The 27,749-nt window shown below is 42.1% G+C and overlaps 1 protein-coding gene across 3 annotated transcripts in view; it reads right to left on the bottom strand.

Annotated features, from left to right (window-relative positions):
- The window catches only part of MACF1 (microtubule actin crosslinking factor 1), a gene marked incomplete at both ends in the record, with an annotated part of 419,220 nt that overhangs the window by 166,032 nt on the left and 225,439 nt on the right, over window positions 1-27,749 (bottom strand). For 2 of the 3 annotated variants that reach the window (XM_080692742.1, XM_080692741.1), the window contains 12 exons: window positions 1,341-1,490; window positions 1,578-1,793; window positions 5,088-5,237; window positions 6,088-11,523; window positions 16,002-16,137; window positions 19,467-19,555; window positions 19,855-20,007; window positions 22,294-22,392; window positions 22,594-22,701; window positions 24,088-24,171; window positions 25,173-25,335; window positions 26,500-26,693. In XM_080692742.1, the coding sequence (XP_080548868.1) occupies window positions 1,341-1,490; window positions 1,578-1,793; window positions 5,088-5,237; window positions 6,088-11,523; window positions 16,002-16,137; window positions 19,467-19,555; window positions 19,855-20,007; window positions 22,294-22,392; window positions 22,594-22,701; window positions 24,088-24,171; window positions 25,173-25,335; window positions 26,500-26,693 (6,978 nt within the window). The remainder of the gene's footprint in view (window positions 1-1,340; window positions 1,491-1,577; window positions 1,794-5,087; window positions 5,238-6,087; window positions 11,524-16,001; window positions 16,138-19,466; window positions 19,556-19,854; window positions 20,008-22,293; window positions 22,393-22,593; window positions 22,702-24,087; window positions 24,172-25,172; window positions 25,336-26,499; window positions 26,694-27,749) is intronic. The other variant, XM_080692743.1, reaches the window with a different exon arrangement.

Here is a 27,749-nt window from a genome sequence, read left to right as displayed (position 1 = left end):
TCCTGTCTCAACCTCCCATATACTTGGATTACAGATGTGCAGCACCATGCTCAGCATCCCCGGCTTGCTTCTTTATAATACTTTCATGAATAAATGAAGCCTGTTCCTCTCCCCTACAATGATATCTGCAATGCATGCCTATAATCCCGGTACTTGGTAGGCTGAGGCAGGAGGATCACAGGTTGGAGGCTAGCCTTAGCAACTTAGTGAGACCTTGTTTCAAAATAAAAAAATAGCCGGGCGTGGTGGCGTACACTTGTAATCCCCGTGCTTGGGAGGCGGAGACAGGAGGATCGCGCTGGCTTAAGAGACCCTGTTTCCAAATAAAAATATAAAATAGGTCTGGGAGTGTAGCCCGGAGAAGGGATTCTAGGAACCCCAGCACCACTAAATAAATAAATACATAAATACATAAATAAATAAATAAATAAATAGGACTGGGCATGTCACTTGGAGGTAAAATACCCCTGGGTTTAATCTTCAGTACCAAAAACAGAAAACAACAAAAATGGAGGCAGGTAACTCTTGTAACATAAAGAGGAATGAAAGATCATATACAAGGACCATGGAGAAACCTTCATACCTATTTCTCTTAAAACTGTGGTGTGAATATTTGTATTCCCAACATGTGGGAGGCTGGACAGGAGGATCACAGGTTCCAGGACAGCCTCAGCAAATAGTGAGACTCTCATCAACTTAAGAGATCCTGTTTCCAAATAAGAAATAAAATTGGGCTAGGCTTGGGCTAGGTTGTAGCGCAAAGATAGAATGCCTATGGGTTCAATTCCTAGTACCAAAAAAAAAAAAAAAAAAAAGCGGCAGTTTATGTGTGTGTGTGTGTGTGTGTGGTGGTGGTGGTGGTGGTGGTGGAGGAGGAGGAGGTCACTGAGGCTGCTTTCAACCTGCAATCTTCCTGTCTCAGCCTCCGAAGTATTGGGATTACAGGAGTGTGCCACCATGCCCAGCTGGTATTTCATAGTCTCATTGACTAATAAAAAGAATAAATTCATTTGGAAATTAACAAGAAGAAAAGTATTTCATATGTTCAGTACTCTATAGCCCCTGGCCAAATCTGTCCAGCAAAACCTGAAATACATAATACCTGTTCCTTTACAGAAAAGACTCTAGGCCACTGAACAGAAATTTTGAGTGTGTGTGTGTGTGTGTGTGTGTGTGTGTGTGTGTGTGTGTAAGAGAGAGAGTGTACTAGTTGATTTTATTTCTGAAATGAAAAATCACTTTCTTAGAAAGGTAAGTGTAGATACTAGTTTGCCTAATAAGAAAATAAAATAACTCAAAGGACAAATAACATATGCTTGGGAATGGGTGGGGGAGTGTACCTCGTGCTGCTGAAGAGAATGAGTCAGGCTGTCAGCATCTGTTTCCCTGTCAGCCCCCTTGCTGCTCAGGATAAGAATGGCATTGCCAAGCCAGGCTCCCAGTTCTTGAAGTCTGCCTTCTAGCTGTGTGTGCTGATCTAACACGCGAGCCTAAGAAATAAAAAGCAAGTCAGGCCATAAATCCCTCTAGGCCTGCCCAGACTTTGTGAGCTTCCATGAACAAAATCAAGGTGCTACCTTTCTTACTGCTACAGCATTCTGGAGGTGGAGAAGTCTAGGGCGCCACGAGTCACTCACAGAGCTGAGAGACTTTTGAAGGTTCTTGGCATCTTTCTCTAAAGCCTTCAACAGTTGAGTAGGAACTTCTTGAGGCTGGCTGATGATAATCTGATTTACACACTCCAGTTCCTGACTCACCATGGTGGACAGGTCCTTCAGCTCCTTGTCTAATACCTGAAAGGACAGAATGGAGTTACCCCCCAAATTGAGATGAGCAATCTTGCCCTCTGGGCAAACCTGTCTCTCTCACTTACATCTACATAGGATTTAGGGCTTGGAAAATAATTTTGTGTATTCATTAGTTTGCTTGGTCCTCACAGGGACCAATTCATGAGGCTGGCAGGACAGACATTATTACTCTGGATTTTCAGAGGAGATGCCTCAGCACTTCACAGTGAGTATAGAAAAGTGAACTTTTACATCCGAGGCCACCCATCTGGACCTGGCAAGCTGTAGAGCCAGGACTTGGATTCCAGTTTTGACTCAGTAGTGCCTCTACTACGACCTGCTGCCTCTCGAGAGCATCATTATTCATTTCCCCCAGAGAGCTGGTAGGCAGAATTAGTGTACTGTGAAGTAAGCCAATGCAAACAATGACTCTTCTACCCCAAACTGCAAGGGAGCGAAACCAAAAACATAAAAACCAGCCTTCCCACTCAGCTGGTCTGTACCCTTGTGATCCTCAACAGCGAAGCCAACAATAAGCTATGGGAACGCTTGGTAGTTTGGGGTTACAACTGCACTTCCCCTTTAATCACCACACCCAAGCCACTCTCTAGAGAAAGAGAACTGGTAGACCCCTACAGTCTGTCTTCAGTCTTCCTGTGACTATAGGCCCAGGACAACTCCTAGCCTGGATGGTCAGAATTTACAAGAAAGATAAGTACAGACACTGATTTGCCTAGCAGGAAAAAAAAAATGATACTTTAATTGTACTAATGGAGAGAGTACTTATCAATCTCTGTTGTAACAAATTTCTACTTATACTTTCAATCTATTTTTTTTATTTTTTGTATTTTGATTTATTCTTTTGGTACTGAGGATTGAACCCAGAGGCATTCTACTTCCAAATTATACCCGCAACCCGAGTTTATTTCTTATTTGGAAACAGGGTCTCAATAACTTGCAGAGTGCCTCACTAAGTTGTCAAGGCGAGCTTCAAAACTGCAATCTTCCTGTCTCAGCCTCTCAAGTACTGGGATTATAAGCATACATCACCATACCCAGCTTTTTTTTTTTTTTTTTTTTTGTATTTTAAATGGTGGTGGTGGTAGTGTGTTTTGGAGATTCAAATTGGGGAATTCTATCTCTGAGCTACACTCTCAGCACTATTTGTTTTTTTTTTTTATTTTGAAACAGGGCCTCACTAAGTTGCTGACGCTGGCTACAATGCTGTGATCCTCCTGTCTCAGCCTCCTAAGAACTGGAATTACAAGCACATGCCACCATACTCAGCTAATGGTGGTATTTTTAAATAAGTTTTTCTTCCTCAATAGTCTCTAAAAAACACTCAGGTCAGGAACATTAGACCTCGCCCCATGTGCTGGTCAAAGCATAGCAGGGGAAAAGGATGAAACTCAAGAGTCAATATGCAAAATTTCAGTTAATCCTACTGAATTCCATGATTACAACATGGAATCCTTGCCTTCCGCTGTGGCTGCCTAGTCTAGGGACACTCTATTACTTTCCTTAGAGGGTAAAGCTCTAGTCTTCTGTTGAAGCAAGGCATATGCAGTAGCCATGCTCCTATTCTATTCTATTCTATCCTATCCTATTTAATCCATTCTATTCTATTCTTTGCAGTATTGGAGGTTGAACCTAGGGGCATTCTACCAATAAGCTACACTCCTATTTTTACTGCTGTATTCTCCTCTTCTACTTTCTTTTCCTTTGAAAGTATATATATATTTAAGCCAGGCGTGGTGGCGCACGCTTTTAATCCCAGCATTCCGGAGGATGAGACTGGAGGATTGTGGTTCGCGGACAGCCTCAGCTACTTAGTAAGGTCCTCCACAACTTAGTTAGACCCTGTTTCAAAAAAATAAAGAATAAAAAATAGGACTGGGGTTATAGCTTGGAGGGAGAATACCCCTGAGTTCCATCCTCAGTACAGCCAAAAACAAACAAACAAACAAAAAAAAACCATATATATTTAAAGAATACATTTTCCTGATGTCTTACTAAAGTTTGGGGAAATAGCATAAATATATGTACATATACATGTGTGTATATGTATACGTTTTAAGCCCTCAACTTTCCTCCCCTCCTTCCTTCCTTCCTTTCTTTCTTATCTCTCTCTCTCTCCTTCCTTCCTTTCTTTTTGCAGTTCTAGGGATGGAACCCAGGGGTATTCTACCTCCAAGCTATACCTCCAGCCCTATTTTTTATTCTTTATTTTTGAAACAGTCTCACTGAGTTGCAAAAAGTCTAAGTAGCTGAGGCTGGATGCAAATTGTGATCCTCCTGTATCAGCTTCCTGAATGCTGGGATTACAAGTGTGTGCCACCATGCCCAGCTAGCCCTCAATATTTCTTGCTTAGATTAGTGCAAAAATTGTCTGTCTGTCTGTTTCTCTTTTGTGGTACTGGGAATTGAACCCAGAGGCATTCTTCCTCTGAGCTATACCCCCAGCCATATTTTTTTTCCCCCAGTGCTGGGGATGAAACCCAGGGGCATTCTACTTCAAAAGATACACCCCCAGCCCTATTTTTTTTTTTATTCTTTATTTTTGAAACAGGGTCTCACTAAGTTGCAAAAGGCCTCACTAAGTAGCTGAGGCAGGATGCAAACCATATCCTCCTGTCTCAGCCTCCCAAATGCTGTGATTACAAGCATGCACTACCACGCACGGCCTTTTTAAAATTATTTATTTTGAAACAGCGTCTCACTAAGTTGCAGAGGCCTCACTAAGTAGCTGAGGCTGGCCACGAACCCAGATCCTCCAGTCTCTTGTCTCAGCCTCCCAGGTACTGGGATTACAAGAATGGGCTACCACGCTCGCTCTCTCTTGTCTCTGTCTCTCTTTTGGTTCTGAGGGGACAGTGCACCTCTGAGCTACTCCCCCAGCCCTATTTTATTTTTTCTTTTGAAGAAGGGTCTAAGTTGCTGAGGCCTCAAACCTGTGATCTCCTGTCTCAATCTCTCAAGCACTGGGATTACAGGTGTGTACCCCACACCCCACTACTGCAATAGTTTTCTAATCAATCACTCTGCCTTTGAACATAACCTCATTCAATCCAGGGTCACATATGTAATAAATGTCTTTCTAAAGTCTATGTGAGTCTGTCCATTTTAAATTTTGCCCAGTCTGTCCAAACATAGGCCATACCACAATTATTTATCAAGGGACTGAGACTGTCTACCCTAGAATAAGTGCTCAGCGAAGTCTTTTAAGCCTTGAAGTCTTGAAGGAAGATGGAGGGGGCTGTTTGAAACCAGTGGCCCTGCTGAGGGTCTCTGGGAAGCTACCTTGGCCTGACGCAGCAGGTCTTGTAGTTCTGCCAGGTTAAGCTCCAAAGGCTGAATCTGTTTGGTCCTCATTTCAATATCTCGTAGCAGAGACAGATAGGATACCAGCTTCTCATCGTGTTCTAAACAGAGTTGCCGGTTAAACACGTTCTGTGGAGTCAGAAAGAAAACTCACTCAGTTCTGTCACCCTCCTTGTCAGACAAAAAGAAAGAAACAACTTTTACTCTACATAGATAGAAGGAAATGAAATACATGTTATTTTGTCTGAGTCATTTCAAATCAACCAAACAAAAGTGATTTTTATTAATTTCCTTAGAGAGCAAAAGCTCATAATTAGCAATCTACAAGCATCCTTTTAACAATGTTTCCAAAAGCTATTCTGATTTTAAATAGCCTCATCGTAGTACTTCAAATTAGCTCCAATGTTAGTTTATAAAAATTTAAAACTCTTGGGCTGGGGATATAGCTCAGTCATACAGCTTTTGTCTAGCAAGCCTTGTATTCAATCCCCAGCACCATTAAAAAAAAAAAAAAAGAGCCAGAGCCAGGTGTAATGGCACACACCTGTAATCCCAGTACTTGGAAAGCTGAGACAGGAAGATTGCAGGTTTGAAGAGAGCTTCAGCAAGAGACTCTCTCATCAACCTAGAGAGACCCTGTTTCCAAATAAGAAATAAAATCACGCTGGGGATGTAGCTTGAAGGTAAAATGCCTCTGTGTTCAATCCCTAGTACCACAAAAACAAATACACAAAACAAAAATCCAAGCCAACAAAACTCTTGCAATTTTCAGGAAAACATTCAGAATCAATGCCCAATTTTCTGACAAATAAATTACAAACAGACTATAAACTAAGTTATATCTTAGAAAAAAGCTATCTAGTGCTCTAAAACATACATATGCATACAATTGTACATATGTATACTGAATTAAAATTTTTAATATTAAACTAGCTATATCTCAAAATAATAAAATAAAACACACCATTGGGAGACTTACTTGGGTTGCTCTGAAGGGCTCCGGGATTGCAGCTTCACTCCCCTTTCCCCCAGGTATAACTGGGGAAGGAGCTGGTTCACTGCCAGGACTCTCTGCGAGCTCTTCCTGGGCTGTCTTCTCATCTACCTTTACTATAGAGCATGGCGCTAGGGACACTGTGGTTTCTTTGCTGCTCTCTGGAATAGTGGCACTAATAATGGCCTTCTGTTGCCCTGTACTCTCCTTCAGTGACACAACTTTGAGTAGTTTCTCTGGAAGAAGGGATACCAGGACTCTAGGACCTCCCTGAATCAGTATGCCTTCAAGGGACGCCCCTTCTACACCTGTAACTGCAGGGCTCGTCATTTCTATAAATTTCTCTCCATTTGTTTCCTGAGTTGTTGCTATTTTAGATTGGAGAGTTCCACAAAGTTCACGATCACCTTTGCTGTTCTGATTAGGAAGGTTCGGGGATTCTAAATAACTAACTTCTTTGGTCTCCACTCCAGAAACTAGAATTTCTTCCAATTTAAGATCACTTGTTGAAACAAAAGGTACTTCTTGGTATGACATTTCTTCACATTCTTTAGATGGAAAATTCATATCTTTTGTCTCCTTAGAAGAAACACAGGAATCTTGGTAATAGCTGGTCTCCTGCCCGGTGGTTCCTCGGATGGCCTTGTCTGATTTGGAAATCCAGGAGGTACCTGAAACTTGGGCTTCTCTAGCTGACTCCTGGTAGTGCAGTCCTTTAGGTTTTGAGATCACAGAAGAGGATGACTCAATCTGGGTCCCACCAGCACTTTCTTGAGCTACATTTTCTGCTGGTTTTAAAGTCACGCAGAGGCTTACATTTTTTACTTCCCCTTCACTGGCCTGTATGGATCTGAAGAATGTTAAAGCATCTCGATTTCTTACAGAAATTCCTTTTGGTGTCACTTGGGAAGGGGAGTCTTCAATTTTACCAATAATAGAAAACCCTGCCTCTTTATCAGCTTCTATCCCCTTTTCACTTCTGGTCATTTCCATAGACTGACTTTTTATATCAGAGTCATTTTCACCTCTAACAGTAGTTTTCTGGCTCAAATTTATTTTGGAAACAACTGCTGGTTTGCAAGTTTTGGTACTTTCTTCCACAATCATCTCCCCTTTCTCTCTTTTGCTTTTCATTTTGGTATCCATTGCTTTCTCATTCAGCAACTTGCTTGATGTTTCATGATTTGATTCTTGTACTTCTAAAGCCATTTCCTCTTGACTTTCTCTTGTGTCTGCGGCATCTAGACCTGGGGTGGACTGCTTCATCTGAGCCATCACTTCTATTTGTGTCACTACTTTTTCCTGCCCTATATTTGTATTTTTTCCCACGTTACTTCTGGCCATTTCTTTGAGTTTAAAATCGGAAACTGCTGAGTGGGGATGCATCACTGAAACGTGGCCTATGGGTTTACCTTTACTATTATTAGAAATTGAGATGCTAACAGATCCTTCAGCCTCAGGAGAAGCTCTCCCTTTAAGGTGATCTGTGTCCTCCAATTCTTTTAATGAAATTTCCCTGTTCTTTTTGACTTGTTCTTCGTCAGAAACTCTCACTTTAACCTTTTTTTGTGTGGGCTGACTTTCAATTTGCAAGAAATTCTCACTTTCTCCTTTGTCACAACTCATTTCAGGAGCTGGATCACAAGCAATTAATATTTCCCTTTTTAGAACTTCATTCTTTTTTAATCCACAGGCTTCAAGTCCATCTTGCTTCTCTACATGAGCCATATGAGCACCAGACTCTAATGTTTCTATCTGGATCACAGCTTCCAGTTCAGGGCTGATCAATTTTTTCTCAACAGCTTCCTTTAAAGTCACTCTCTGATTGTTAAATATGTCAACAATTCCTCCATTTAATAACTGATGAGATGCAATAATTCTAGCCATGTTTTCATCCACCACTTTCTGCTCCAAAGCTGATGCCAGTGTCAATCTTTTTCCTGTGGCTGTATCTATGATTCCACCAGTATCTGCCTGAACTTCCAGAACCTTCACTGTAGATGCAAAGTCTACTTTTCCAAGCTGAATTGCCTCAGACAATGTAAGCACTTTGTTGGTCACTCCATCTCTAATGTCTGAAAAGGGAATTACTTCTAGATATCTTTGTCCAGATTCAGTATCAATCTTACATTTCTTTACCAATTCTGAGTAGGGAACAATTCTATAGTTTTCAGGATCTACAACCCCATGCATCATTCCTGAAGATAATACTGCTTTATTAGTTAACAGTCCTTCTTTGTTAGTCTCTGCCAACGTCAATTTCTGGCAAGAGATGAGATCTACAAAGTTTCCACTAAAGGCTTGAATTTCTTGGATTTCTCTTTTCATGTCGGAAGTAACAAGACCTAATTTTATGGCTTCAAAGAAAGAAAGAGTTTCCTTTGTTTCTGGGTGAAAAAGCTGATGAAGTTTTAATTTCTCCACTTTTTTGAGTTGCTTGGCCAGATCTTCACCTATCAAGCCATGGTTAAAGGCATTATCAACAGTAAGTCTCATCCCAGATACATGGTGAATGATGCCGCCATCTACCACCTGCTTAGTCAACAAACGAACGGCCTCGTCTCTCTCTAAAAGACCTCTGTCAATGGACTGCACAACTGTTAAAGGGGCTTTGCTGTCAGGGTCCATAGGTCCTGTTGTTTCCATTTGTAGTCCAACTAATCTTTCCCTAACTGGTTTTTCAACATCTCTGCCTTTGGACGCTTTCTCAAGGCTTATGAGCTCTGTCTGGTCAGCACTATCCACCAAGCCAAGATTTGAGGCCAAAGTTACTGAAACTCTTTTGCCCCGTTTCAGGTCAACAATGCCTCCAGTCACTACCTGTCCCTCTAAAATCCTGGTGGCTGTTTCCTTGTTAAGAAGACCAGCTGCAACTGCCTCCTTTACCGAGCACAAGGTATGAGTATGGGGATCTAACACACCACTTATAGCTTTGTCTGCAAAGAGGACATTTTGTAATAGTTTTTCGTTCATCAGACCTTCATCAATGGCTTCTTCAGTTGTCAAAGACTCGCAGGTCTGCGAGTCAAAGAAACCCCGAAACATGTTCAGTTTTTCCATAATTTTCACAGCAGTGTGGCTGGGCACGATGCCTTGGGCTACTGCTTCATTTAGTAAGAGCTTCTGACCTGTTTGTTCATGAAAGATACCACCATCGAGGAGCTGCTCAGATAACATATTTAGGGTAGCTTCTTCAAGCAATTCTGAAGGAGGACTGCATGATAGGGAAATTTCACTACCATGAACTTCTGTATCAGGATTTTCTAACAGTACCATCTTACCATCTGCAAAGTTTTGTCCTTCTCTACTTTGTTTATTGTCATCCCTAGCTGAAAATGTTTTATTTAACATTTTTCCTTCATCCGAAAAATGACTATTCACATCACGCTCCTGCTGTAATTCTGATCTTAAGCCTATAGACTTCTCTACCTGAAATTGTGGCTTTCTGCTGTGGGAATTAATAAGGTTGCTTCCAGTTTTATTTGGGCTATGGTCATCCATAAGAGTCTTTGCTCGTTCTTCCTGACATGTAAAGGAAATCTTTCCAGGAGCCTGCCATTTTTCCTCTGGTGTTTCAACAAGAAAAACATCTTTGTCAACCACCAAAGGCTTACCTTCTGCTTCCTCAGGGGGTACTGCCAGGAGGAGTCCTTGGCTGACATTTTCTGTGGTAGACATTTCTGTCTGGTTTTCCCCTTTAGTTCCTAATAACTGTCTTTGTAACTCTGATTTGACTTTATTTATGGCCTTCACAGTGTCAACATTTGCATTAATCGCTTTTTGTTCTGCAGACAGATCCTTGTCAGGGTTCTCTACAGGAAAACATTCTGTTCTCACAACAGTCTTTTTGCCTTTTGCTTCTGTGTAATCTTCCTGAGTGGGATGTTCTTTGTTCTGAGAAGAAAATTCACATGGCCTCACAATGAGCTCATTGAAAGCTTCTGTGATGTTCCTATCAGTCAATTCTTGCGATTCCTCAGGAGTGTCTAGTTTTTGATGCTCAATTCCAAACACTTCTGACAGACCTGTCTGATGTGCATCTCTGGATGTTAGCATTTCCATCAGCTCTTGATCTAAAAGAAGCAACCTCTGTCCATTCTGCACATTAATGTAGCTGTGAGTCATCAGCTGAAACAACAGCCTCTCGCCAGGCCTTGCTAGGCTCTCAGTTTGGTCCTTGCTGCACAACAGAGATGCTGCTCCAGGAGTAATGCTTGGTTTGTTCCTTTCTGAAGAGTCTGCTAGTTGCACATGAGGCATTACATCAGGTATACAAATTGATTTTAACTTATTGGCAAGATCTTGGTCCAAGATACCATTTTCTACTGCTTCCTCCCAGGACCAAACCTCTGTGGTTGCTGGTAGAAATAGAGCCTTAATATGCTGTCGGTTACTAAGGATTTTATGTGCTAGTTCAGTAGACACAATACCTTGCTTTAGGGCATCTGTGAGTGGGAGGATCTCCCCAGATTCAGGCCACAGCAACCCCATGAATGACCAGAGGGACTCCAGAATCACAAGGGCGATCTTAGCAGTTACCAGGTCGTTGTTCAGTGCTTCACCTATGGTCATCCTACGCCCTGTGACAGTGTCGATGAGACCGCCTGTCTGAAGCTGCCTTATGAGAATAGCACAGGCCATATCTTGGTCAATCAAATTACACCTAACAGCCTCTTGCACTGTAAGTCTGTGTCCTGTTCTTGGATCTACTATGCCACCAGCAAAAAGCTGAGCTTCCAGAAGCCGGACAGTGACCTGCCTATCTATTAGCCCTTCCTGAACTGCACGGAAAATGTTAACCTTCCGGCCTGATTTCAAACTCACCATCCCCCCTGCCAGCTGCTTGACAGGCAACAATTTCAACCCTGACTCCTGGTGGACAATACATCTCTGCATTAGCTCCAGTAAGTTGATTTTCTCAGCTGTGTTGGGGTCTATCAGATTTTTGGATGATCTCAAGTGAGACTCTAATACTGAATGAAGCCGAGCAGAAAGGAGGCCTCGACGAAAAGCCTCTCCAAGGTCAATGAAGTTCTCGCTGGGGGAGAGGCGGAAGCCTCCAGTTGCCAAGTGAGTTTCTAAAACTTTCAGTCCAACTCGCTCACTGATTATTCTCTTTTCAATTGCCTCCACCACAGAGAGAGGGCCTTTGCTCTCAATTACTCTGCTTATTAAGGACAGGGCATCCTCGAGCTCCTGGAGCTGCTGGTACATCTGGGAATTAATGAGGTTTCTGGCTAGGCCCTCCTCTAAAGAGAGTTTTTCACTGGTCTCAGGGACAATGAGGCCAGACATGATAACCTGGGATTCCAGGAGTGCAAGGCCTGTGTCTTGGTCAATGAGGCCCTTTAGCATAGCTCTGAAGATGGGAAATATCTCCACTGTGCCTAGGTCAATCACCCCAGCAACTGCTCTGCAACCCTAGAAGAAAAAAGAAAAAGAAAACTGAATTAGAGTTTTGTTGAAGTTATGTTGAAGCCTAACTCTTGAAAAGAACCATTCAAAGAATAAAAACAAAAACAAAACAAAAAAAAAAACATAAAATTCTGAACATAAGAAAACCCAAGCCTGGGATAAGCCCTGGGATATAGGAAATATTCTGAAGCAGGCCTGGTAGGATTAATGCTAAAACATTTTTTTCCCCTCCAAACTTCAGGATGTTTAATAGGGCCAGAAGCTCACAGATTATTTGAAGGATGATAGATAGCATTAAGCATATTTTGCTCTACAAAGCAACAAGCAGTGAAAAGTGAGAAGACAGGTACTTCTAAGACTAAGTCATCAAAAAGGTTCTTAGACACATACCAGTTCCCAAAGAGTGAGAATTCAAACCCATATAACAACTTCTCAGTGTTGCAACCCATGCAGAAGACTCTGGAAGTAGCACTTCTCTGCTGGTGGGTACAGCAGGATTGGTCCACAAGATGAGAGGAGAGATTTCAGCAGCATGATAGCCACAAAAAGTCTGCATCCCAGTTTATGGGCCTGTGTGCACTACTTGACAGTAAAGTAAAACATCTGCACTCTTTTTTTTTGTGTGTGTGTGTGTGTGTGTGGTACTGACTAGGAAAGGAACCCAGGGGCATGCTTCCTCCAAGCTACGTCCCCAGCCCTATTTTTAAGTCCTTTTTATTTTTTTTATTTATTTTATTTTATTTTATTTATTATTATTATTTTTTTTTTTGGTGGTACTGGGGTTCCTGGAAGCCCTTCTACTTCTGGGCTACACTCCCAGACCTATTTTTACATTTTTATTTGGAAACAGGGTTTCCTAAGCCAGCGCGCGCGGCTGGCTTCGAACCTGCGCGATCCTCCTGTCTCAGCCTCCCAAGCGCGGGGATTACAAGCGTGCGCCACCACGCCCGGCAGTCCTTTTTATTTTTGAAACAGGGTCTCACTGAGTTGTGGAAGGCCTTCCTAAGTAGCTGAGGCTGTCTGCGAACCATAATCCTCCAATCTGTCTCCCAAATGCTGGGATTACAAGTGTGCGCCACCACACCCAGCGGAACATCCACATTCTTGATGGCCAAGGCTAGATCCTCCCAAGGCAACTGCTCTGTGCTAAATTAGTTCTAGAACTTGGAAGTCAAGGAAAGAACAGACTGGGACCCTGGCCTCTGGAACCAATAGTAACTTCTTTTTTTGGAAGGTACTAGAGATTGAATCAAGAGGGGTTCTACCTCCAAACTACAGTCCCAGGCCTTTACACACACACACACACACACACACACACACACACACACACACACACAGGTTTGTTTGTTTGTTTATTTATTTATTTGTACTGGGGATGGAACCCAGGGGCATTTTACCTTCAAGCTACACTCCCAGCCCTATTTTTTTGTCTTTTTGTGTTTTGAAATAGGGTCTCACTGAGTTGTGAAGGGCCTCACTAAGTAGCTGAGGCTGTCTGCGAACTGCGATCTCTCGTCTCTGCCTCCCAAATGCTGGGATTACAAGTGTGCGCCACCACACGGGGCCCTTTTCATTTATTTTGAAACAGGGTGTCACTAAATTGCTAAGGTTGGCCTTGAACATGTGACCCTCCATCTCAGTCTCCCAAGAATTGGGATTACAGGTTGTGCCACCACTCCCATCCCCACTAGTAACTTTTCTTCTGGTCCATTCTAGAATAGGTAGTATAACAACCATGATGACAGCTACCATTCATTATTAAATTTATTGAACACTGATATCTAATCTTCACAATGATCCTATGAAAATGGTTTTAATTTTAATTTGTAGATAAGAAAATGAGGCAGAGAGATTAAGTAACTTATCCAAGGCCACATAATTGTGAATTCCAGTAACAAGCCACGGTCAGGCTCTAAATCTTGTGCTTTTATACTACCTCTGGAGTCAGCTCCAAAGGCGTATAAAGGACAAGAATAGCAGAGTCACATCTTATGCAAGAGGTCCTAAGGTCAGTGAGCAAAACAAACCTTATGTACTGTCAAAATTACTCTTGCAAATCCTACAAACAGCTAAGAATTCCTATTTTAAAGTCTTTTGTCACAGGAGGATGGCATTTATATTTTAAGTCATTATACTATTTAACCACATGGACCACTTTATCACTCTCCAACTTTTTAGCTCTTCTTGTTCATGTTCGTTATCTTCATATTCTTTAGAAGAATTTATCTTTTGCCTTTTGATGTTACTCTCTAGTCCTTTAACTCTTATAACTTATCCATAAAGAATCTCGCTGACATGGTTGCCAATCACTTCCCTGGATCCGAAATAATGCATCCCACTCCTACCTCAGTGAGAGGTAAGCTCCACAAAAGCACACTGCGCCCCCTCAGTGTACAGGAATAGGACCTGTAGCTCAATAAGCACTGGATGGGTGAACAAATGGATAAATATACAGAAACCTTGATCTTCACTAAGCCAATTCTACCCAGATTTAAAAACATGCACTGAGGACTTTAAGCTTGATGACTACAACGTAAGAATGCAGAATGGATAGAAAGTGAGGAAACAGATTTGGTTCACTGCTCCATTTCACTGTACGTGCTTAGTTAATGGAATAATTGGCAAACTCCTCCACACTGTTTAATATATTATTTGTTAGTTTTCCCCCTCCTTGTTTATTACCTCACACTACTGAGTTCAGTTTCTGTAAGTTTGACATGTACATTATGCAAATCTACTGTGTGTCTATTTTATAAAGAAATTTAAGGGAAAGCCAACTGGCATATGATTCTTAGAGATACTTGATAATTCTTTTAGAAAATGCTCATAAAGCCTGTTCAAAAGCAGATAGAATGACAATAGGTAAGACTACATTGAGAACTTCTAACTTCTTCTGTGAGACTCAGAGAATTTCAAAATGCTAACATTGAAAAAAAGCCTAGAGTCTACCAAAGACAAAATACTACACGGTTTCTTCCAATACCCTCATCATGGAAGACTAGGCAGGCAGCACTGAGCTGGGAAGTAATCGAGAGAAATGCATTTCAGTTCTACCAAAGAGGACATTCTAACCTAAAGGAGCATTAAAAAATCAAACAAACAAAACAAAACAGGGAGAGAGGAGAGAAAACATAAAAGACTTCTACTTACCAGAGTTGTGGGGCACGTCTCGGGCAGATAAGAGATAGAGCCTTATGGAGCAGCTCAGCCGTATCACACACACAGTGTAAGCTTGGTGTTAGCGTCCAGCATGCGACTTTTTTTGTTTTGTTTTGTTTTGTTTTGTTTTGCAAAAGGAACCCCAGACAGGTCGTCCTCTTTTCCCTATCATTCGTGCTTAAACTCCAAAGGGTTAGTGAAACTTGTAAGCAAGGAAGTCAGTTAATGAGAACAATACTTAACAGGAACACACACACGGACACATCATGCTCAATGTGGTGGTGCTCAGCAGCTTGTCTTTCTTTTCTTTTTCCCCCTCTTTTTTAACCTTTCAAAATGAGAACTGGGTGTTCTCAGCAAGCAATTGTTAAAACTTTTCACATACTCCCTTATATGGTGAAGCAACAGGCCCCTTGAAGAGGGCTGTCTTACATAGAAACTGCTGGACCAGCACGTTCTTACTGGAGATATACCATCAAGTCAGAGCTGATTCTGTTGAGTCTTCTTTCCAATTCTGGCTCCTGGTGCACAAATTTATATCCAAAGACCAGAGAGTCAAGGCAAATTTTGACTGAAAATAATTTTGAGCATCATTTGGACCAAATTTCATTACCGCAGGTGCTTAAATCTTGGCCTTCCCCGCATAAATTGCTCATTGCTTCACCATGTAGGAAATAAGCAGGCAAACACACATATATCCCAGAGACACATGTATATACTATGGTACGTGTACACACACATAAGTATCCAGAAGAATTTAGGACAACCAACAACAACTAAAATGACTTTCATATGGCCCAGGACATGAACATGGAGTGGGAACTGGTAAGGATGTCACACGATGTGATGACCATGGGTGAGGGGAACCAGCGTCTTAGTCAGTGAAATTAATCTATCAGTTTGCTTTGAAACAGAACTTTCTCACTGTTCAGTGCAAAGAGGGCCACAGCTTTTTCCTTCCAATATCCACAACTCTATCAACTTTTGGGTAACAATGCTATAAAGGAGTCATCTCCCAGTGATCAGATATAATGTAAAATTATGTTCTTCTTGAGTACTTTTTGCCACAAAATGGCAAAGAACAAAAAAGGTGAAGTGGGTCTAAAGGGTTTGCCATAAGTGCCCTCTGGTATTTCTGACTGACCAACACATCGTGGAACCCCAGTAAAGAAACACAAAACAAATGGCTGCTAAGGTGAGGTTAAAAATTAAGTCCCACTGGTCATGGAAAGCTAGTGACTGTGACTCACGATCAGCAGAGATACTTTCAACCATTCAGAGGTACCCTCCCCCTCTTGACATTTGGAGAAAGAAACTAGAAATACCTTTTGCTCTGTTTGCTGAGCCAGCTCACTCTGGAGCTGCTGAAGCTGGCTTGCTGAACCATCACAGAGGTCATGGTAAGCCTTGTTCAGGGCATCCAGCTGCTCAGAGATCTGCTCTTTCTCTTTTTCTGAGAGCCTGAAAGAAGATGTATTATAGCTCTTTTAAGAGAAAAAAAAAAAAAAAAAAAAAAAAAAACCTTTCCAAACTCTACTGCTTCAGAACTATTACTAGATCATCTGGCTAAGTCTTTCATATGCAGTGATGGCTTTGCCATCTCACTCGCAGTTTTCTATATCAAATCAAGTCATTACATTTGGTGATGTTAGTGCTATGCAGACGTAGGCTTGCAGTCCTACAATCTCCTTAACCCAAAGGCCTCTTGTCTTCTTTAGTCCTTTGGACCCTGCCATCATCTAAAATAACTCTTCTGAAATCTTAGATTTCCTCCAGGCACTATGTGGTTATGCCCCTTTCTCTTTTTTAACCTTCCAAAATGAGAACTGGAGAGTCTCAGCATTTTTTTTTATATTTCTATCTTTTCATTTATTTTTTTACTCCTTTTATAACCTATTCTCATTTAAAAATGAAATATTTTAGCTAGGTGTGTAGTCCTTGGAAGGCTGAGACAGGAGGATCACAGGTTCACAGTCAGCCTCAGCAACTCAGAAAGACCCCTGAAACCCTGTTTCCAAATAGAAAAATAAAGTAGGCTTGGTGGGGGGTAGCTCAGAGGTAGAATGCCGTGGAGTTCAAGTACCACACAAAAAAAGTTTTAAACTGAAAGACTGTAACAAGTTCTCATATACTCACCTATCCAGCTTTACCAAATTTTACTACTTAACCACATATTTGCTATAGATCTAAGGAATAAGGCATTACAGATATAACTAAAGCCTGCTTTGAATTTGTCACCAAGTTTATTCATTTCCACGTCTTCCAAAATAATCGTTATTCCTTCAAATTGCTTTTTTTAATTGTGCATTAGAGAATGCTTTGTGTTGATTCATACTAGACCTACTGACTTTTCAGATTTCCCAAGCTTTCCTTGACTCATCCTTTTCTTTTTTACCTATCTGTCCTCTCTACTATCCTCAGAACTTCTCTCTAGACTCCACAGACCACAGACCATCTTCTTTTTTTTTTTTTTGCAGGTCTGGGGATGGAACCCAGGGGCATTTGACCTCTGAGCTACACCCCCTTCCCTATTTTTTATTCTTTATATTGAAACCGGGTCTCACTGAGTTGCAGAGGGCCTAAGTAGCTGAGGCTGTCCATGAACCGCAATCCTCTGGTCTCAGCCTCCTGAATGCTGGGATTACAAGCGTGCGCCACCATGCCCGGCAACAGACCATCTTCTTGATCAGTTCCTTACTATTATCCTTCTACTCTCCACATTCTAATCTGGTAAAATCCCAGTCCCAGAATCTCTCTGCTCCCACACCCATACCACTAAATATATCCAGTGAGGGGGAAAAATAATCCCACAATCACAAAGAAATCCTGCTGGCTTGACTCCACAGGGCCTCAGTGCTCCCTGCCAATCTGCTTGAGCGGTCCCAGCCAAGCCGCTTTCCCTTCTTCTCAGTACTGCTCTAATATTCAGCACACTCCTCTGCCTATTTCAAAGAAAAAGATGCCTATCGCTAGACACTGCATCTCGAACTCTGACATCACTCCTGACACCATGACCTTTGTGTATGCCTTCCCTAACTTCCTGTGGCTCATTTCTCAGAGGAAGAGCGGTCTCCTCTGCTGGTTAAGGTTGTACTTTCTATCCAATGATGAATTTCAACCCCTCCCTTATCCTCTGGGACCTATCTTCTCCCTTTTGTCTGTGAGATTCAGTCCATAATTGCAAACGTCTCTCATCTTCCAAGGAAACGAAAGCTTCTTGATTGTACATCCCATTCTTAATTACTTACTGTGTTATTTCTTTCCTATTATATAGTCAAACTTACAGAGCTTAATTTTACTGGTCACCGGCCTCCTCAATTTTTTTTTTTTTTTTTTTTTTTTTTTTGGTGTGTGTGGTACTAGGGGTTGTATTCTACCTCCAAGCTATACCCTCAGCCCTATTTTTTATTTTGAAACAGGGTCTTTTTAGATTGATGAGAGTCACTAGTTACTGATGCTGTTCTCGAACCTGCAATCCTCTTGCCTCGGGCTCCCAAGTACTGAGATTACAAGCTTGCACCACCACACCTGGCTCCTCCTCACCTCTTATTTGCTTCTCACTGTACTAAGCCTGACATCATCCCCCAGCTTCACCAGCCACCCCAAATTTCCAACTGGCCACATTTAATAGACGCTTCCCAATCTTTCTTGGTTTCTGGCTACTTCCTCTTTGGAACTCTGTTCTCTCTTGGGCTCTGAGGTATAATTCAAAAACATTTTCCTTTTCCTTCTGTGAAGCTTCATTTATAGGCTAAGAAACCATAAAATCCTTTATTTATCTATTTTTGGATAATCTACCCTATGGCTTTTATTGTGCTAATGATTCAATCTCTGTCACTTTAGACCTCTGTCATTAAATCTGAACTTACACATGCAGCCATCACTGGACACCTTTGGTAGAACTATGTAAGACAAGGATTGATGAAGTTAACACATCTAATACATATTAGGCACCTCCACTTGAGGTCCTACAGGACTTTCACACTCCCTCAACCCACTTCTTTTCCTATGTTAGTGATTTTCATGTGTCATCAATTCTGTACATTCACTATGCAATATTATTATTTTGATACCGGGATGGAACCCAAGGGCATTCTACCTCTGAGATACATTCCCACTTTTTTCATTTTGAGATACGGTAAACTGTTGAGGATGGCCTTGAACCTGCAATCCTCTTGTCTCAGCCTCTCAAGTACTGGGATTACAGCATATGCCACCACACTGGACTTTTTTTTTTTTTTTTTTTTTTTGCAGTACTGGCAATGGAACCCAGGGGCATTCTACCTCAGAGCTATACCCCCAGCCCTATTTTTTATTCTTTATTTTGAAACAAGGTCTCACTGAGTTGCGAAGGGCCTCACTAAGTGGCTGAGGCTGGCTTTGAACCTGCACGATCCTCCTGTCTCCGCCTCCCAAATGCTGGGATTACAAGCGTGCGCCACCACGCCCGGCCTTGGCCTTCAGATATAACACTTTGAACCTTTGTTTCCCTCCATCCTCCATCATTTCTTGCTCTCATTATCAGGACAACCTTTTAACTGGCCTCTCGTCTTTTCTTACTGCGTCATGTAAATTCTTTCTCTACAAAACTGTTCTAGCAAACCTAAACAAAGTTCAAACATGTTTAAAATCTCTCCCCAGAGCGGAAAAGGCGAAAGGCAAACTACAAGGCTCTTCATGACCTCACTGTTGCTGCCATGAGCCTCCAGCCTTAATTCTCACCATGGCTCTAGGATTCGCCAGGTAGAGCAGCTCCCCAGACGTGTTGTCACCTCACATTTAATACTCACTTGTGACCATGCTTGGCCAGGAAGATCTGTGAGGTTTTAATGGCCTCAGAGACTTGTTCTTTCTTGGTTGTCAGCTCTTCTGCCAGAACCTATGCAGTAGAAATAAAGAGAAAAGTTTCCAAACCCAAATATGAGTGTCAAACATTAACTGATATAACATTTTAAAAATCATGGGGGGAAAATACAACTAGGGCGAGATATTATTACCAGTGGGCTACAGGTGATTAAAGGGGTAGGAGAACCTCATACGTTTCTTGGGGTCCCACAATGTAACACTTACTCAAGGAATGACCCCTCCAGAATGCCCACACAAGACTTGTTATTCTTCTGACTCATTGCCACATATTACTATTCCACCTGGGCAGGAAGGGGTGGACTTTCCACTCACCTGCTGTTCTAAAATCGCCTTCTCAATGTCTGTGGATTCTTTGGTGTGGGATGAGGTAATTTTTCCTTGTGTATTCCTTGCCAGGGTGGATACCCAACCTAAAAGTTCTTTAACCTTCTCCACATGTTCTTGCTTTTCTTCTTCTACCACTTTCTGGAACAGAAGAGAGAAAATTAGTAGTACCATGGTCAATGTCTCATTAGACTGACATAATTTAAGGTTTCCTAAGCTGGGTGTGGTGGTGCACACTTGTAATCCCAGCAGTTGGGAGGCCGAGATGGGAGGATCGTGGTTCGCGGACAGCCTCAGCTACTTAGTGAGGCCCTTTGCAACTCAGGGAGACCCTGTTTCAAAATAAAGAATAAAAATAGGGCTGGGGGTGTAGCTTGGAGGTAGAATGCTCCTGGGTTCTATCCCAAGTACCCCACAAAATGAAAAAAAAAAATTTTTTTTTTTTATGGTACTGGGGTTCCTGGAAACCTTTCTACCTCCGGGCTACACTCCCAGACCTATTTTTATACTTTCTTTTTTTTTAGAGACAGGGTCTCTTAAGCCAGAGTGACTGGCTTCGAACCTCCACCTCCCAAGCACGGGGATTACAAGCATGCACCACCACGCCCAGCAAAACATTTCTTAAAATAGACATGAAAGTCACTGCCCTTCACATATAGCACCTTGTACATTTTCATAATCCTTATATTTATAGGTGATGAGACTGAAGCCTACAGAGATTTTATGAGGTAGATATTGACATAAAAGAAGTCTTGCTGATTTATATAAGACAAAAATGGCATGATTAATGTTTCCAATAGCATTTCTATAAATAGTTGAATATTTGAAAATTTACTTTGTGAAAATGTAGAATTTTATAATTACAAAAGACTACATGTTTATTACAATAAATTTAGCCAAATGAGAATTCATAATACTTCTAATCTTTTTCTTCAGAAGTTTAAATCATATAATTCTTAAATTATTTTATGCTATATTACATAATCTTTGTTGTATAGTTTTTAATGAACTCATAAAAAAACTATACATTGTATAACAGATATATCTTTACATGTCAATTCACTTACAACTATCTCAAAAAAATTTTTTTTCGGTACTAGGAGTGGAACACAGGGGCATTCCACTTCTGAGCTACACCCCCAGCCCCATTTTTTATTCTTTATTTTGAAACAGGGGTTCACTGAGTTGCAAAGGGCCTAAGTAGTTGAGGCTGGCCACAAACTGTGATCCTCCTGTCTCAGCTTCCCAAATGCTGGGATTGTAAGCATGCATCACCACACCTGGATCCTATTCCAATATTTTTAATAGTGCCATAGGGCTCTACTGTATGAAATGTAGCAGTTTCTGTTATTTTTCTTTAACAAATCATTTTAATAAAGTGTGTGTGTGTGTGTGTGTGTGTGTGTGTGAGAGAGAGAGAGAGAGAGAGAGAGAGAGAGAGAGAGAGAGAGAGAGAGAGAGAGAGAGAACACGAACTAGGGTTGAACCCAGGGGCATTCTACCTCTGAGCTACACTCGCAGCCCTATTTTGTGTGTGTATGGGGGGGGGTGTACTGCAGATGGAACCTACAGGTGTTCTACATCTAGGCTATACCCCCGGCCCTATTATTTATTTATTTATTTATTTATTTATTTATTTATTTATTTATTTATTTATTCATGGTGCTGGGGATGGAACCCAGAGGCATTGTACCTCTAAGCCACACCCCCAACCCTAAATTTTAGCCTTTTTTCATTTTTGAAACAGGGTCTCACCGAGTTGCAAAGGGCCTCGCTAAGTAGCTAAGGCTGTCCGTGAACTGTCATCCTCTGGTCTTCACCTCCTGAATGCTGAGATTACTATGCACCACCACACCCAGGCACTCTTTTTTTTTTTTTTTTTTTTTTTTGCAGTACTGGGGATGGAACCCAGGGGCATTGTACCTCTGAGCTACACCCTCTAAATAGCTGAGGCTGTCCACAAACTGCGATCATCTGGTCTCTGCTGGGATTACAAGTGTGCACCACCACACCTGGCCACACTTTAACTTTTGACTTGACAGATGGGGTGTAGAATTTTGAGGGATAGTGAGTTGGGGTTGGGGGTTGAACTGAGGGACTTTCATATGCCATGCACTTGCTTTACACTGAACAACACCCACAGACTAAGGCATAAGATTTTTTTTGTGTGTGGTACTGAGGATTGAACTAAGGAGCATTCTACCTCCAAGCTATACTCCCAACCCTTTATTTAAAATTTTTATTTTGAAACAGGGTCTTGCTAGATTGATGAGAGTCTCACTACTTGCTGAGGCTGTCCTCAAACTTGTGATCCTTCTGTCTCAGTCTCCCAAGTACTGGAAATACAGGCATGCACCACCATGCCTGGCTGATGTATTAGAACTTTAATTGTACTTGAAAGCTGGTTTAGGACTCAACTGTCCTTACCTCCTCTTCCTCCAACCTCCGGAGTGCATCGCTGATGTACTTTACGTGCTGAGTCGTTAAGGTCACCAACGCTGTGTAGCGAGTCCTCAAGTCCATGAACTGCAGTTCAAAATAACAATTTAGATAAATGATCTGCCAGTAAAGCAAATTTCAATAGCTCAAAGAAAGGGAAATTTTCCATGGAGTCACATTCTCAACAGAAAGGTCAATCCTAAATAAAACCGCAAGCCATCTGTTCTCAAGGGAAGCAAATCTTTGCTTAAAGGAAGACAGTGGCGCTTTTCCTTCCCGCCCTTTCACCTCTTGTGTGATGGCATCTGAAGAGGAAGGCATGCGGCGGCGCTTGCCAGGGGATTTCTGCTGGGATTCCACAAAAGCCTTGTATGTCATCAGCTGCAATTCATAGTCCTAAGAGAGGAAGAAATTCTATTACATTTACTTAGGGCTTTACAACTCACACACACACCATCCAGTAGAATTCTGGCATTTTATTGTTGGAAGGTATTTTGGCAGTCATTCAGACTAGAGGTTACAAACTTTTTTCTATAAAGGGACAGATAAAAAAAAAACTGCCCTATACTATCTGTCATACAGAGCTCCTCAACTCTGCCGCTCCTCGTGAAAGCAGCCACAGGCGAAAAAATAAAAACAAAAAGGCTGGGGGTAGAACTCAGAGGCAGCATGTCCCTGTACTAAAAATACACTTACTTTCAAGCCGGATGTGGTGGCGCACGCTTGTAATCCCATCATTCAGGAGGCTGAGACCAGAGGATCGCGGTTCGCAGCCTCAGCTACGTAAGTGAGGCCCTCTGCAACTCAGTGAGACCCGGTTTCAAAATAAAGAATAAAAAATAGGGCAGGGGGTGTAGCTCGGAGGTAGAATGCCCCTGAGTTCCATCCCCAGACCCGCAAAAAAAAATAAATAAATAAATAAAATAAAATAAATAAATAAAAAATAAAAAAAAATTAAAAAAAATAAAAATACACTTTCAGTAAGCTAGAGCACAGCTTCTCAAACATCCACGTGCGTGCTAATCATCTGGAGACTTCGTTAAAATGCAGAATTTGACTGAACAGGCCTGAGTCTGCACTTCTGACAAGCTCCCAAGTGATGTTGAGCGACTGGCTCAAAGGCGACACTTGGAGGAATAAGAACAGCAGATGGAGCCAAAACAGCTGAGCAAGGCTTTGGAGAGGCGGCCCTCGCGCTCTGCTCATTTTCCAGTTATCGAGCCCCAGGAACTCTATGTCCTGTCCTTGCTTCTCATCTCATAGCACCGGGACCAAACCCAGGGACTCACGGGTGAGAGGCAATCACTCTGCACTGAGGTGCACTCACAGCCCACAGTGTGATGTATATTCTAACTCTACTAAAATCCTTGTTATTTCCCTTATATAACCATTTATATTCATTCAAGGACGACTACTGACTTTTTGCCTCAGTAACTAGGGAAAATGGAGACATTATTTCCTAGAATAGAAAATATAAGTGAGAAGCATATTTGAGAAAAAATCCCCAAACATTCTGTTTTTTTCATCGCAAGTTTAAGAGGCCTGTGGCCATCCAAATGGAGAACCCCCCAAATCACAGCCAGTGTGTGATCCCTCTCTGAGCATCCTCACAGTAGGGGCCACAGGAAGTACACGGAAGCCATGTGCATTTACTGAAGGGCGGAGCAAACCTCCAGAGCACAGGAGCTCTACTTAGTTTATCCAGAAACATAATCTAGAGTGACGATGCAGATTTCCCTACTCTGCAGTCACTTATGTCCTTTGGGGATGTGTTACAGTTACCTTGACAATAGTGGAGTACTGCTGGGAAAACTTTTGACATTGATCCAGTTTTGTCTGATTTCTCTCAATTTCTGCAAACAGTTCCTAGGAACCAAAGTATCACAGTATTATCATCAGAACAGCTGAGCATTAGTATGTTCTACGGCACGGTTTCCAAACCCAATCTGCATCAGACTCATAAGGCTAAAACCCAGACTGTTGGGCAACACCCCGAGTTCCTGAATCAGTCAGTCTGGCTTCAGCACTTGCATGTCTAACGTTTTCCTGGGTGAGGCGGATGCTGTGGGTTTGCCCTTAGTACTTTACACATATCACTTCATTTAATCCTAAAAAAGTACTTTACAGATAGGTTAAATGAATATGTCTATTTTTAGAGAAGAAAGAACAGTATTGAAAGGTAAGTAATTTATACAAGGTTTTATAACTAGTAGGTCAATGAGTCCAGACTAGAATACTGGTAAGATAACTCAAACCTCATACTTAACCACAGGCAAAACAACAACAAAATATACCAACAAAAAATGCTTTAAATAAAATAATTTTCTTCCAAATGACAGTTTTCCCCAAGTCTCCAAAACTTCTCTAGTAAAATAAAATATCAGGAAACAAAATAAATATTTAATCTGTTCACCTAATGATGTCAATATATAGTGACAGAAACTCAGGATTAGCTGGGCGTGGTGGCGCACGCTTGTAATTCCAGCATTTGGGAGGCTGAGACCAGAGGATTGTAGTTTGAGGATAGCCTCAGCTATTTAGTGAGGCCCTCCACAATTTAGTGAGACCTGGTTTCAAAATAAAGAATAAAAAATAGGGCAGGGGGTGTAGCTTAGAGGTCAAATGTCCCTGGGTTCCATCCCCAGACCCCCCCCAAAAAAAAACCCACTCAGGATTGAAGGGATCTATCAGTCCCTCTGGCTTAAAAGCAAAACCAATTATCTTAAGACCATCTCTCTGAACCGTGTAAGAAAAGGAGGCTTAAAACATTTTGCCCTTTGAAGGAAATTGTAATTGCTGAAACATCATCCTTTTAAGATAGCTAACTTTTCCTCCTGCAATTTCTGCCCTGCTCGGACCACACGCACCGTCTGCTGGCTCAGCTGCTCTGATAGCACTCTGCTATCCTCAGCCTGGCCTGGCTTCATCATTTCCTGCTGGGCAGTGGTCTTCTCAATCCACTTGATGAGCGTTCCATGGCAGGCTCGGTAATCTCCTAGAACTTCCTGGATACTTTCTAGCTCCGATTGGCTAGAAGAAAAAAGGGAAACTGCTATCAAACATCCTAATATAAAACCAATACAGTAAACGAGGCAGTTCCAGCCTTTGTTCTGGTCCCCACTTGGCCTTGACCACAGCAAATGAAACTTTACTTAAGGAAGTAAACAACACGAGGCTGAGTGACCCCTAAGTATGTGCCTTAGTACCTAGAGGTGAGGGGAGAAGAGATGGCATCCCATGATAATCTCTGTCAAATATTTTACCTAGCTTGCCAAAAAGGTATATTTCTGTACCCTCAAGATAGAATACCAGGGCTACGTAAATGAATCACTATGATATCCTGAGGCAGAGAGTAGACAAAAGTGAAAGATAGTAGTTACTCGTCACTCTCCTTAGACTAGGCTAGTAATTCAGCTGATCCACACTTACAGGAGTTGCTAAGTCCCTTTCCCTGCATATTTCCCTGCCCAACTTAGTCTCAGACTGAAAGATGGTATTCTGACTTTTCTATTCATATTTATCAGCATAAGTAGAACCTCGAGTAACAAAAATAAAAACCACTAAATTAATAAACACAATGACAGCAAGAAATTTTATAAGACCCAACTATGATAAACTGCTCAGATTTGGATTCAAAGAGAGTAAAGCAAGAACAGAACCCAAGTTCTGTCCTTAAGAAAAGACCAAGCCAGCTGGGCAAGGTGGCACATGCTTGTAATCCCAGTATTTGGGAGACTGAGACGGGAGGATCACAGGTTTGAAGTAAGCCTCAGGAACTTAGTGAGGCTCTCAGCAACCTAGCAAGAGCTTGTTTCCAGATAAGAAATGAAATCGGGCTGAGGGTGTAGCTTGGAGGTAGAAGGCCTCTGGGTTCAATCCCCAGTACCACACACGCACAAACACAATCATTATATAATTTTTAAAGTCTATATTAGATATAAGAAGTGGGGTACCAGAGACATTGCTACTAGGACCATTACCGTTAGTCCAAAAGAAAGCCTCAAGTCTCCCTTGGGATTGATGGTCCCAATTTTCTATGGTTCATCTTGTTCAGAATTCATACCGCTTTTAAATTTCTGTACCACTCAATCAGTTCTTGACTATAAACATAAATGCACAGATACAAGTCTATTCTTGTTTAAGCCCTAGACCCCTCCCCCCTGCAATAGGGGAAAGAGGCGGGGTGTCACTCACCGGGTCTCCAGCTGGGCAACGACACGGTGCCAACGCTCCTGCAGCTGGGCGCCTTTCTCCTGACAGCACTCCACATCCAGGTTCCGCTCTGGTGTCAGACGACTCAACTGTTCTGTGACTACCTTGGCCTTGGCGATTTCTTCATCCAGGCCTGAGAACACTGAATTCTTGTCCTTCACTTCACTAAGCCAGTGCTATAAAAGCATAGACATAAAAAGCAGGTTAAATACGTTCCATGCTAAAAAGAATTCGGATGAAGATAGAGGACAAGGACATCATCTGCAGTGGACTCCACAGTGTATCTGTGACTCAGAAACTAGTCCCTAGGGTGTAAGTGCCGGCAATGCCTCCATAGGGCACAGTCTCAGAGTTCTTCATGCACACTGGAGAGCCCAGGCAGGCTTATCATATGGAGAAACATGAAAACAACTTGTGTTTAAAACTTGAATTCACTACTTAAAAGCTACGAAAGCAAGTAACCTTGGTTTTCTCATGTGTAGAAGAGAGATGCAAGCCGGATGCAATGGCACATGCACGTAATACACAGACTTGAAGGCTGAGGCAGGAAGTTTAAAAGTTTGAGGCCAGCCGGGTGTGGTGGCGCACGCTTATAATCCCCGCGCTTGGGAGGTGGAGATGGGAGGATGACACAGGTTCGAAGCCAGCCGCGCTGGCTTAGGAGACCCTGTTTCCAAATAAAACCTATAAAATAGGTCTGGGAGTGTAGCCCGGAGGTAGAAGGGCTTCCAGGAACCCCAATACCACCAAAAAAAAAAAAAAGTTTGAGGCCAGTGGGGGTGGGGGGGGCACACGCTTGTAATCCCATGCTTGGAGGCTGAGACAGGAGGATTGTGCTGTTTTTCCCCCCCAATGGTACTAGAGATGGAACCCTTCTACCACAGGGCTACACTCCCAGACCTATTTTTATATTTTTTTATTTGGAAACAGGGTCTCAAGACAGCAAGGCTGGCTTCGAACCTGCACGATCCTCCTGTCTCCGCCTCCCAAGCGCGGGGATTACAAGCGCCTGGCAGTATCTTGCAGTTTCAAAACCAGCCTCAGCTACTTAAGTGAGGCTCTCAGCAACTTAGTGAGACCCTGTTTCCAAATAAAGTATAGAACACGGCTGGGAGTATAGCCCGGAGGTAGAAAGCCCCTGGGTTTCACCCCAATCCTTCCCCCCCAAAAAAGTTTAAGGCCAGCCTAGGGAACTTAGCAACACCCTATCTCAAACCAAAAAGACAAATACA

Source organism: Muscardinus avellanarius (assembly GCF_963383645.1).
Source record: "Muscardinus avellanarius genome assembly, chromosome: 3".
In the NCBI taxonomy this organism is placed as follows: Eukaryota; Metazoa; Chordata; class Mammalia; order Rodentia; family Gliridae; genus Muscardinus; species Muscardinus avellanarius.
The sequence above is the reverse complement of the archived record's forward strand: the minus strand, read 5'-3'. Positions and strand labels throughout refer to the sequence as shown.